This window comes from Setaria viridis, chromosome 3 (assembly GCF_005286985.2).
Source record: "Setaria viridis chromosome 3, Setaria_viridis_v4.0, whole genome shotgun sequence".
Classification (NCBI taxonomy): Eukaryota; Viridiplantae; Streptophyta; class Magnoliopsida; order Poales; family Poaceae; genus Setaria; species Setaria viridis.
The window spans coordinates 11573980-11585913 of NC_048265.2; the positions used below are offsets into that span (position 1 = coordinate 11573980).

The following is an 11934-nucleotide window of genomic DNA, read 5'->3' on the forward strand; positions in this document are numbered from 1 at the left end:
ACAACAGTAGTGCAGTGTCGTCGGATCCAAAGGGGCGCGCGCATACATGCACGCACGCGACGGGTTTAGGTGCGTAGGGAGGCCGTGTTGAGGAACGAGAGCAAGCCCAGGAAGCCGTGTCGCGCGCACGGCCCAAACCAACGGAAATCACCGAACCGGACGGGATCATGGCCACGCCGCGCCAACACGTCCCACCACGGCGCCAGGCAACGCCCGCTTGCCCCCTCGCCGCGCGCGAGGCTTGAGCACGCCGCCGAGCGGCCGAGGCTTCTGCGCCCGTGCGACACCCCTACCGGCCCTGCGACACGCGCAGTGCGTGGGACAGTTCCACGACGCTCCGAGGCCTCCGAGCCGTCCGTCGGGCGTCGCCCGCCGACGCGGGTCATCGTGCCGCCGCCGGCCCCGCTCCCAAACGCCCCGCCGCCTGTTCCGAGCAACGCAGCCACCAACACGCCCGCTGCCACCAGCCGGCGGCCACTTGGGACGCTGCGCGCCTCGCGCCCTGGCAAGCGGCGTGGGGCCCGGCCGTCCGTGTGGTCAGCCTGACGAACGGCAACCAGACCGTCATCAACGGATTCGCACCAATCATTCGCCTCGATCCAAATCCAAGCCTATCGCCGCTAGGTTTGCCTCACCTCACGTCAGGGAATCAGATCCCCCAAATCACAGAGCGCACTCCGGTGGCGAAGCGAACCCACGCCGCGCCCCGGCACGGCGGCACCCCGGGTCCCAAAATCCAAACCAAAGAAAAAAGGGCACCCCTGCCTTTCATATCGATATCGTGCACGTTGTCATCAGCCACCAAAGACCGAGACGGGCCGAACGAACACGCGGCGCCCATGACGCAGCAAAAAGGAGACGCCACCCGCCCTCTCCTGCCCAAACAGCAAAAGTACACGCTCCCTCCGAGCTCCGACCCTCCCCTCCCAAAAAGGCAAAGCGACAGGATCCCCAAGCCAGCACGAATCATGAGTCCATTTATCCATCTCACATCATCATCGTTTTTTAACCAAAAGAAGGCTCCAGCAATGAGTACAAGCCCAATCAGTTTGGTCGCTCACCTGTGACGTCCGTCGCCGGGGCAGGGCGGAGCTGAGCTGCTGCTTTCGTGCTGCCCCGGCCAGATTCCGTTTCCACAAGGACCACACACCGAAAGAGGAGTAGGACAGTAGCTTACATAACCGAGCAATCAAACTTCGAATTGCGAATGGCGACGAGTAGGGGTCGATTTCTTGATAGATTCAGACAAGAAATCGCCGGTACCTAGTTGAGTGGTTTTGGGGACTTGAAGGACATAGCGGGGGAAAACAAATGCATCATCAGTGGAGAGCTTCGGTTCAGGTTCAGGAGATGGAGTGCTGCCGGTGCGCCGCCTTTCCCGTAGCCTTTCCCGTGCGCCGCCTTCAAGGACATAACCAGCTCGTGCCCGGGGCTACCTCCTGGTGCAACCGGGTGTATTGCTGAACACGGACGCATGGGAATGGTTCAGAACGTAGTGAACAGTATAAAGAAAGTACATGTTGCAGTCAAATTATTCGTTACCTCCATCTTTGTCAGCAGCTCGCTTGCAGTTGGCGCAGAAACGAATATTTGCTTACAGTCAGGATTGATGAAACCCTCTGTTGCGCCTTTTTCAAACAGCGCGATCAGCGGATCATAGTAACCATCCACATTCACCAACCCAACCTGTAACAGGCCTTACTTTGTTTGAAAAGGACTTGTTGCTGATATTTTCAGTAACAATATGCATCTGTCAGCCCAATAGACATTGATCAGTGTACTTACTGGTTTGTCATGAATACCAAGCTGGCACCAGGTTATCATCTCCAACAACTCCTCCATTGTTCCATACCCACCTGTTGCAAGCAAGTTGTATTCAATTCTCAGCGTGATTGGCCATTTGGCCATGGTAGCAGGAAATCGTCGAATATCTGGCACCTGGAAGAGCGATGAAGGCTTCAGATTGGCGAGCCATCTCAGCTTTCCTCTGATGCATGTCAGCTACAACCTTCACTTCTCCTATACTTTCACCTGAAATCTGTTTTAAAGAGACCCATGTGCAAATGTCAGCATGGAATATGGATTACAGAGTACCACTTCCCTGCCCGGAAAAAAACAGTATAAATTGGACGACATTTTTACATACAAATCCCAATACTCCGATCGCACGCAACGCACCATTGATTTGCGGATTTTGAATGATCAAACATGAGAGATACGGGTATCCTGTGGGTCCCCACCGAATACTGACCTTGTCAGTGGGCCTAAGATACTTGGAGCACAAGACAAGGAGGTTGGGCGATTTAAATCAGCCCGGATATTGCGGGATACGTATTGTAATCCGACTCGGATCACCTTCCATGTAATAACCGAGTAGATTATATTCAAACCGACTTGTAACCCTAGGTCGTCAGCCTATATAAGGCGGCCAAGGGCGACTCCCGAGGGCATCCGAACCAATCTGAATTCTCAAGCAATACAAATCAATAAAATACATGACGTAATGTATTACTCTCCGCAGACCCGAACCTGTATAAACCCTCGTGTTCTCACGATCACCTTCGAGTTCTTGATCTCGCAATCCTTTCTTCCTACAAATCAACCACTTGGGTAACCCCCTGGTGGACTGCTGGGCTACTAAATCCGACAGTTAGCGCGCCAAGTAGGAGAGATTGTGAGATCCTCCCCGGCGAGTTTGATGGCATCTTGTCCCGGCGTCATCTTCCCCGAGAGTATGAAGGACTTCCTCACCAATCTGATCCAACTCTACTTCAAGAGCATGCCGGTGGACTCTGACTCCACCGCCTCCTCCACCGACTCAGCGCCCGTCGCCAACTCAGCATCCGTCGGATCTACTTCGATGGAGCAAGATCTTCACCCGAGGATCATCACGCCGCTTGCCCAGCAGGTCAACGATCTCTCTCTCTCTCTAAGAGGATTCCGAACATCCTTGCGGTAACCCGCCCACCCACGCCCTCCGACCTGATCGCGGGGTTAGATCGCATCAGCAACACTATTGCTGAGTGCATCGATTTCTCTCAGGCGGCACTACGCCCAACAAGGTCGACGCAAGGTCTTTCCCTCGCCCCCTTTGGTCTAAGGAACTCGGTTGCCGCATTTTCCGCAAAAATCGTGCAATCCCTTCAAATCCAATCTGGAGACCAACCCGCACCCATCCAGTTTCCGGACCGTGGCGAGTTCCAAGTCCCTCGCATCGTCCTAACTCCAAACTCCTATGGAAGCAACGAGGAGAGCAACTCCTCCACTCTAGATCGCGAAGCCTTCATGGTCTTTGCTGACAATCCACCCAGGGATGGTGAAACCTCTTCTCAGGAAGCAAGCCGCAACACCAAGAACCAGGAATGTGCAGTACAGCGCCAACGGGAGCAAGCCGACACCCAGCAACGTCAACAACCTACTGCTAACACGGAAGCGGGGATGGCAGGCGACCAGCGCCGACCACCGGCCATCACCAACTCCGACCCACCGCGCACCAACGACGGTGACAACGCCGACCAGGACGATGCTCCGGGCAGACGCAGGCGCCCTCCGCGCGCCCGCAATCTGCAAGCCAACCAAGAGGAGGCCGGCCACAACATCTTCACCGTACCCAAGACTAACCTGGGGGCTGCCTTCACCGACCTGAAAAACCTTCCAGACTCGGAGCCACTCCAGCGGATCTGGGCATGTATCCGCGTTGCTAATGCCCAGATTGAAGAGGGGCCCACAGCCGGTCAGCATACTCCTGGTCCACAGCTACCCAGCACTCTCGAAGTAGATCCGGCCACCATCGAGGCGACCACGGTAACCGTGTGGGAGGTCGGCTGGAGCCCATCCATGAAGAGGAAGTGGAGCAACCCGCCAACCCACCCGCCAACAATGACACCCGCCGCCGTGGCAGGAGAGGTGATGACGAGGACCGCGACAGATAAGGTCAGCATCGTGACCTTCGTGAAGAGCTACGAGACTGCCACGAACTCCGCGCCGACCTCAACAACCATCACCAAGAGCGAGAAGAGGCTGAGTTCCGCCACCGCGCCGAGTACGACCGCGGCTACGGCGCTCCTGGACACAAGTGCAATGGGAAGACCGCCGACAACAAGAAGATGAGATGCGTCGCTGCGCCGACTACGACCGCAAGTATGGCGCCCCTGAAGACGCCTACGTCCCGCCCAGGCATAACAATGGTGGACACCCTAGGGCTCCACTTGTCGTATACAAACTTGAGGATGATGAGGACACGACGATCGATGGCTTCGCCGCCTTCACTCCCCGCCTCAGGGTCGTTGAGTGGCCGACCTCGTTCAAGCCGACCATCAACGAAAAGTACAATGGCCGTTCCAACCCCACCATATGGCTCAAGACGTGCAGCACCGCGGTGAAAGCTGCCAATGACACATACGACCAGATGGCTACCTACTTCCTGGTGGTGATGGGTCCCGTCCCTCTCCTGTGGCTAGAGAACCTCCCACCGAGCAGCATCGACTCCTGGGGTCAGCTCGCTAGGGCTTTCACCCAGAACTACCAGGCTGCCCACATCCAACCTGGTAACACGGAGAATCTTCGCCAGGTCCTCTAGCGAAAGAACGAAACTCTCCGAGAGTACATGAACCGCTTCTTTGAGAACCGCAACAGGCTGCCTGGCGTCGAGGACCGCGACATCATCTGGTACTTCCGCTTTGGCCTGATGAACCGCAATATGTTTTGCAAGCTGTATGAAGCTACCCCAAGATGGTCGGGCAAATGATGCAGCTCGTCAACACCTAGTTCGACACAGAGGAGGCAACGCAAGTATTGTTCCAGGGTGCAAGCATCGCCAGAACGACGACCACGACCAGCCGACCTATGAAGAACACCAAGCACGACCGGAGTCCTCCCGACTTTGAAAAAGGCCCCCCAAGGTTCTCATTGCGGAAGCTGACCCCGCCAGGCCAACCACCTTCCTCCGGGAAGAGTTTGACGACACCCTCAACACTCCGTGCCCGTTCCATAAGGACGCACGTCATAATCTTCGGGACTGCACAACCCTCAAGAAAGAGCTTGGCGCCCCAGTGAAGTACAAGCGACCTCGCCACAACGACTACCGCAGGGACGACAACCGTCGTGAATACCTCCACTGCGATGACCGTAACGACCACGGTGACCATCGCCGCGACGACTGCGACCACCGCCGTGATGATTACGACGATCAAGACCGCCGCCACGATGACCGCGACGACCGCGACAACCGCCGACGCGATGACCACAATGACCAGCACAGAGAATAGCGTCGAGACCAGCCAAACCCAGACGCCCACCAGCCCGGCGCCGACCAGAACGGGGAGTTCCAGCGATCGAACCGTGAGGTCAACATCATCATGGGTGGTCCCAAGGTGTTCTGCAGCAACCGCAAACATAGGCTGCACCAGCGAGAGGTGCACCTCGTCTCCATACGGCTAGTCCAGTATCTGCGCTGGTCAGAGATGCCCATAATCTTCTTAAGGGAGGATCACTGGGTACATATTCCAGATCTCGGGTCCTACCCGTTGGTGATCTGCTCGACCATAAACCGGGCTCTCCTTCCCGAAGTGCTAATTGACGGTGGCGGCGAGCTGAACATCATCTTCACCAAAACACTGAAACGCATGGACTTCAATTTTGACCGCCTCCAGCCCTGTGAAGATCCCTTCTACGGTATCGTGCCCGGCTAAGGATCCTATCTTATCGGCTGAGTTGTTTTGCCAGTTATCTTTGGCACGCCCGACAACTATCGTACAGAGCACCTCACCTTCGAGGTGGCCAACTTCAAGACTTCCTACTATGCCATCTTCGGCAGGCCCATGCTAGCGAGGTTTATGGTGATCCTGCATCACACCTACCTCGTCCTCAAGATGCTGGCTCCAAACAGTGTCCTCTCCATCTACAGCGACATCGAGACGTCATACAAGTGCGACGCGGAGGCGGTACAGCTCGCTGAAGCCCTGGAGTACTTGGCCAAGGCCACCGCCATGGTCGCTGAGGCCCAGAAGGTGAACCAGGACCAGCCCACAATCCAAGAGACGGAGCCGACGCCCACAACGCTGCAGCCCGACCCCAAAGTCAAGAAGATCTGCCTCAGCCTAGAAGACCTGACCAAGACGACTCTCATAGGGTCCGACCTCTCTGCCACTTGCGCTCACTAGTTTCCTCCAGGACAACTCGGACATATTCGCATGGAAGCAATATGCCCGGTGTCCCGCGTGGAGACATAATTCAAGTTCCATTAGATAAATTTACTTGACAAAGTCTAGTTGGCATTTGCTCTACTGAATCCAGAAAGCAACTAAATCTAGAACCCAAATTGTTATACCTAACTCTCTAACAAGGTTAGGAGCCCACTGCTACAGATGCCAAGTCCTAGCTTGACCAGGGACAATGGGTTTGCCTTCACGTCATTAGCAAAGGAGAAGAATAAAAGGGCGACAAAACGGTACGACAAGAAAGAATAGAAAGCTCAACAGTCATCCGTTGAATCCTTTCGTAGCTATAAAGATGAATTATTAATGGGACATACTTAAAATCTGATCCAGACACTTGTAGTACGCTACACGGATCACAAGAACGCATATCATTGCATACAACCCCTAATAAATCCCTGATCTATACTCTGAAACAGTTCTATGCCATCAACAGAACTCAGAGTACAGAAAATGCATACCTCGATTGGCATGAGCGCTTTAGGAATCACCCTGTGAACAAAAGCAAAACACAAACACCAGCATCTACATCAGAAGAAGCCTTCGAAGCGGGTGCAGAAAAAAACAATTAAACTGCAGTTTGTGCAGTAGCTACCCAAGGACATGGCAGCCACCAGCATCAACCGTCCGCGCAATCACGCCCATCAGCCCGATGCTGCCGCCGCCGTAGACCAAGTTGATGCCCCTCCGCACCTACGAGTTACAAGTTACAAAGAAGGGAAAAGGCACGCGCACGACGCTCACCTACCAAGAACACAAAAAATCCAAGAAAAAACAACGGCGGGCAGGCCAGCCGGCGCGCCAAGCGGCGCCATGGCGCGCCGGGCGAGCTCCACGCTGCCATGTACTTACACACTCACTCACCAGCTCGTGGCCGAGCTCGAGCGCGGCGTCCGGGAACACCTGCCGGTGGCCGGCGCTGCTCCCGCAGAAGACGCAGATCGTGCGGAACCTGCTGGTCGGCACGGCCGCCGCTCCGTCGCCCATGCCGATCGACCACACGCAGCTAGCCCTTTCTAACTAGGTGCAGCTCCGGGGAGGAGCTCGCAGGTGCTCGCCCGCTCGCTCGGTGGTGTCGTGTTTGGCTGCGCGTGCGTTATCTCCAGCGCCCCTCTCTTTCCGGCAAAGCTCCGAGTGATGGCGGCATTAAGGCCAGTGATGTAATCGATCGCCCCCCGACCCGGCCCCCTTTTAATTCCGGTGGGTCAAACACCCAAACCCCCTCACCCTCACCGCACCGCGCGCGCCTCGTCCGCCGCTGTCATTTTCGCGGTCACCGCACCGGCCGGGCCCGCCGGAAAGCCCCCGTAACTCTGAATTGTCCCCCTCACCGTCCCCGAGAATCTCTGCGTTGCCTGCCTCCCGATGGCGGCATGCATGGCGCCGGCACTGTTCCGCGCGCCTGGACCATCCGCTCGTGTCTCCCCAGGCTGCCCAAATGCCGAGCCATCCCGGCCGTCCACACCCCAGCGGCCGGCCGCGGCGCTCAAGGCCTGAAACGACGGCATCCTGACCTGTAACCTCTCAGATGATCGCCAAGAAAAAAGCTGCTCCTACCCGTGAGAGGTTGCCATCAGGGGCACCACCAGGGGTAACTGCTAACACACTTAACAGAGTTTTGAGTTCAGAGTTTGCCCCCAAAAAATTTACCAAAGTTGTGCGCGGTTAATGGATTGGGTTTCGGCAAAAAAACGTAGCTGTCGCCACGTCCCTTTCGGCGACCTGTGCAGTGTGCACTGGCCAGGAGTGATACAGCACTAGAGCAGAGCGGCGCAGCAAAATCCCATGGGCCGCAGTTTTTTTTTTTATCGCTCCATCGATAGCTACCGATATTACAAAAAGCCTAGATTTTGACAAGCAATGCGGACCGGATTAATGTAACATGCACTTTAGTCAAACAAATGCGGGAGATTAAACAAGTCGAGGAGACGATCGCCATTGCAGGTACCGACCCCCAGTGCCGCAAATGTTTTACCGGTCGATTCTGATGAGGCCATCATATATGAGCTGGCCAATCAGAATGTAAAGAAGAATTGTTTGGGCGATTGGACGGTCGCCCAGGGCATGTCATGAGATCTTCAGGGAAGATGACACACCGATTGTGTGCCAGAACAGACAAGATAAACCTCGCGTCATTCTGAACGTCCCAGAATTTCATATTCAGGCTTTGGTGTCCCAGCATAAGATACTATCAACATCCAGCACGACTCTAATTAGAAAGTAAACGTTTTTTTTTTCACAGAAGGCAGCAGGTGCAGATATATAACGGCTTAAGCTTTCACATGTCTCCATTTTGAATTCTAAGTACATAATTTATCGGTAAATTAGGAATTGAACATCGGTTGGATGTGTACAGCTGACGCTAAACCAAGTTAAGCTTTGTTTGTCCATTGATTATGGAGCCAGGATCAATAGTCATTTTCCTTGTCCATGCTTCTCGTCATGCTCCGGCCTTTCAATGACATGTTGTTCAACCTCTTCGAGGTCACTGAAATATCTGAGCCAGCGTTGCTTTGGGTGTCTATTGAAGAGAGGGCCACCCTTGACATGTCCCCAGATCGTTGCCGCTGGAACGACCCTCTGTGGCTGCTGCAGCCATGTAGCCTTGCTTTGGCAGACTTGGTCAAGCTCATGTAGTTTGGTCCTCCGATATAGCCACTGTCTGATCTTGCCTCTGATGCTAAGATGGTGGTGGTAGCAGACACTGGAGTCACCGAGGATGTCGATGGAGAGCTCTCCTCGCACACCAAGTCAGAGGAAGAAGCTGACAACACTGAAGGAGGCTTGGCTGCTACCCTGGTTGTGACATTGTTCCTTCTGATTTTGACTGAGCTAGCATTGGAGACAGCCAAGTTCAGATCCTCACAGTTCTTCGCAAACTGTGAGTCAGTATCATTTTGCTCCACAAGCCTGGTCTCCCATGGTTTTGTTGCCATCCATCCTTCTAAGTAATTCAAGTTGTGATTGCACCTATTAGACTCGTGGCTTCTAATAAATCTTGCAGGAGAGCTTGGTCTTCCGCTGCTTTTTGAATTTCGATGCTGAAAGGAATACGGGCAACATGTTATAAAGATATGAAATATCTGCGCTGCAAGTATTACTAGGACGTGAGTATAGAAAACAGTTATTGCTACAACATATACCTGATGAAAATGGGCATAGGCAATTGCCCTCTCTCTTTTTGCTGCACCTTCGTGCTTCATGTGTAATTTTGATTTTACTTCGTCAACAGAACCTTGACGGTCACACCACTGTTCCTGCAATACGAAAATGTCAAGAAATCTTCGCAACGTCTCAATGCTACTCTAATGAAAACAATGAATCCTGTATGCTTCTTGACTAACCAACAAGAATTCGTAGCAAAGAATACTGTAGTGTGAACTCATTCTCTTGTAGCTATTTGCAACTGTAGTGTGAATTTGAAACTTGGGTTGGCAACACCTAATTTTAGAAGGCACTATTGGTGTTATCACCATAGCTTTTCTTACCTAACAGCGTCACTACAAAAATACTGATTCAAACACATATTGTCAATGTGAAAGAGCAAGAAACAATCTTAATGGACTCAATCATTACTCAAAATAAAGGAAGCTTAATTGTCCATATCAGTCTTACTGATGCAAGTCCCTTTCAAATAAAAGCAACCCACCATATCAACTCTCCCATCCCTTTCTCCATAAGGAAATAAATGTAAAACAACCATATGAAAAGCTTTCAAATAGTCAAAGTATCAACAGTAGCACAGCGGAAACTCAAAAGTTGAAAATTTCCAGTTTCCCAACTTCCAAATGATCTCTGAATTATACGGTTAACTCAGGGGGCCAAAATTCAATGGGTGTGATTATTAGCTTTGAAACACTCATTTCAAATTAAAGTTAGAGTGGAGTTTGGGATGTTTGGATCCTTGAGCTAAAGTCTAGTCCATGTCACATCGAATCTTCGAAGGCTAATTAGGAGGACTAAACATGAGTAATTATAAAACTAATTACACGGATGGAGGCTAATTCGCGAGATGAATTTATTAAGCCTAATTAATTCATGATTAGCACATGTTTACTGTAGCATCACATTGTCAAATCACGGACTAATTAGGCTTAATAGATTTGTCTTGCAAATTAGCCTTTATCTGTGCAATTGGTTTTGAAATTAGTCTATGTTTAATACTCTTAATTAGTATCTAAACATTCGATGTGACAGGAACTTTAGTCCGGACTAAAGAACCAAACACCCCCTTAATATTACAATCTATCTTTATTTTGAACAAGTCCATAATAAAATTTGAGTGGAAGGCGATCAGGAAATTCAACCACATGGCCCATGTGACAATGTTAGTTACACTAAGGAACTAGAGACCCTATGACACTCCAACAACACTGTCAACCGAATTCCATCTTTGGAAATTTGGTTGTTGGATCAAATTTTCCTGAATGACAGGTGACACTTAGTTTTCGCCTCGTATCAACATAAAATGGGAATTTCTCTAGCAGGTAATCAACAACCATTTTGAATCTCACATAGCAAATTATTCCTCCCGAAATAATAGCATTGCACGTCCTACTAAAATCAGAAAAATCACATTTTGATGTTGCGTTCCAGATACCTCTGCGTCCTTGGTAGAAGTTGCACGGCCTTTGAGCGCGTCCTGGGAACCGTGGCCGTCAGCAGAGGAGCGCGCCCGCTGCTCCCTGGCGCGTTCCTGCACCCGCAGCAGCGCGTGCATGCACTTGAGAGTGACGGCCAGTTGCTTCCGCACGAGCCGGCCGCGCACCAGCGCCTGCAGCCGCACGATGCCCCTCAGCGCCTTCAACGCCCGCCTCGCCTGCTCACGTCACGCGCGCCGCCACATGACAGCAGAGATGCTTAAAGAGTCAAGATCGCATCACAATAATCAGAACGAACAAGTAGCAGTACCAAATGGAGAAGGAATTCGGGCGCTACCAAGAATGCGCGGAAGGCGGTCTGGATGCGGACGGCGGCCCACTCCTGCCTGATGAGGCGGAAGTCCCTGGGCGGCGCGCGGACCACGGCCGCGAGCACAGAGCTGAACGAGTCGGCCGACGCCGAAGAAGCCTCGGACGCCAGCGCGCTGCCCTCGCCGGCGCTGGCACCCCTGGACGCGGCGGACGACGAGCTCCGCCACAGCCGGGTCCACTTGCGCCCGCCCTTGTGCCCCGCCGCCTTCTCCGGCGCCTTCAGGGCCACCAGCGACTTGATCCACTTCCCCGACGCCCCCATTGACGCCGCGAGATGCAAGATGCAATGCAAACCCCCCCTTGTTCCTCTGCTCCACAGAAGCTTCCGCTGTGTTGTGTGGGGGGCGGTGGGAGGGCCGGAGGGGAAAGGGAGGAGGAGGAGAAGCCGAGGCGAGACGGGACGCGACAAAATGGAAGGAGAAGCAATCAGTGAAGTAGTGGGGGGGTAGTGGAGGAGGTAGCCGTTGTCCTTTTCGGCCACGACGTGGGGAGGGAGGGAGGAAGCAACCGTTCGTCGCTCGTGGGGATTCAAATTTCGAACGGCGGCGAGCAGCAACCGGCAAAGGCGGCGGCCGGGCCGCGGGATCCGCGGCGCTCTCACCGACGTGTGGACCGTTGAGCCCGGGACCCACGTGTCAAACGGTCAGGCGAACGGAACGGGGCGCGGCCCTTGCGGTTGGTTCACGGGCTCGCTCGCTCGCTAGCTTTCTGCGCGTTGGGCTTCGGGAAAGGAGGTGGCTTTCTAG

At 53.4% G+C, this 11934-nt stretch overlaps 2 protein-coding genes across 2 annotated transcripts; both read right to left on the reverse strand.

Annotated features, from left to right (window-relative positions):
• Positions 1–945: 945 nt before the first annotated feature.
• LOC117848919 (probable cytokinin riboside 5'-monophosphate phosphoribohydrolase LOGL7) lies at positions 946–7376 on the reverse strand. The gene is made up of 7 exons (XM_034730506.2): positions 7080–7376; positions 6811–6908; positions 6677–6707; positions 1939–2038; positions 1786–1856; positions 1543–1686; positions 946–1460 (listed from the first exon to the last, which is right to left on the reverse strand). The coding sequence occupies exons 1-7, from the start codon at positions 7200–7202 to the stop codon at positions 1404–1406; spliced, it is 624 nt and encodes a 207-aa protein (XP_034586397.1). The 5' UTR covers positions 7203–7376; the 3' UTR covers positions 946–1403.
• Positions 7377–8468: 1092 nt separating this feature from the next.
• Positions 8469–11694, reverse strand: LOC117848918 (protein IQ-DOMAIN 6). Its single transcript, XM_034730505.2, has 4 exons — positions 11154–11694; positions 10816–11034; positions 9359–9472; positions 8469–9256 (listed from the first exon to the last, which is right to left on the reverse strand). The coding sequence occupies exons 1-4, from the start codon at positions 11448–11450 to the stop codon at positions 8624–8626; spliced, it is 1263 nt and encodes a 420-aa protein (XP_034586396.1). The 5' UTR covers positions 11451–11694; the 3' UTR covers positions 8469–8623.
• Positions 11695–11934: the final 240 nt, after the last annotated feature.

Coding starts and splice junctions, on each gene's coding strand:
- LOC117848918 (XM_034730505.2), bottom strand. CDS start 11,450: ATGGGGGCGTCGGGGAAGTGGATCAAGTCGCTGGTGGCCCTGAAGGCG. Junction 11,035..11,153: donor CCGCCTTCCGCGCATTCTTG/GTAGCGCCCGAA, acceptor TGACGTGAGCAG/GCGAGGCGGGCGTTGAAGGC. Junction 9,473..10,815: donor CTTCTACCAAGGACGCAGAG/GTATCTGGAACG, acceptor TTCGTATTGCAG/GAACAGTGGTGTGACCGTCA.
- LOC117848919 (XM_034730506.2), bottom strand. CDS start 7,202: ATGGGCGACGGAGCGGCGGCCGTGCCGACCAGCAGGTTCCGCACGATC. Junction 6,909..7,079: donor TCGAGCTCGGCCACGAGCTG/GTGAGTGAGTGT, acceptor TGTAACTCGTAG/GTGCGGAGGGGCATCAACTT. Junction 2,039..6,676: donor AAGCGCTCATGCCAATCGAG/GTATGCATTTTC, acceptor TCTTTAAAACAG/ATTTCAGGTGAAAGTATAGG.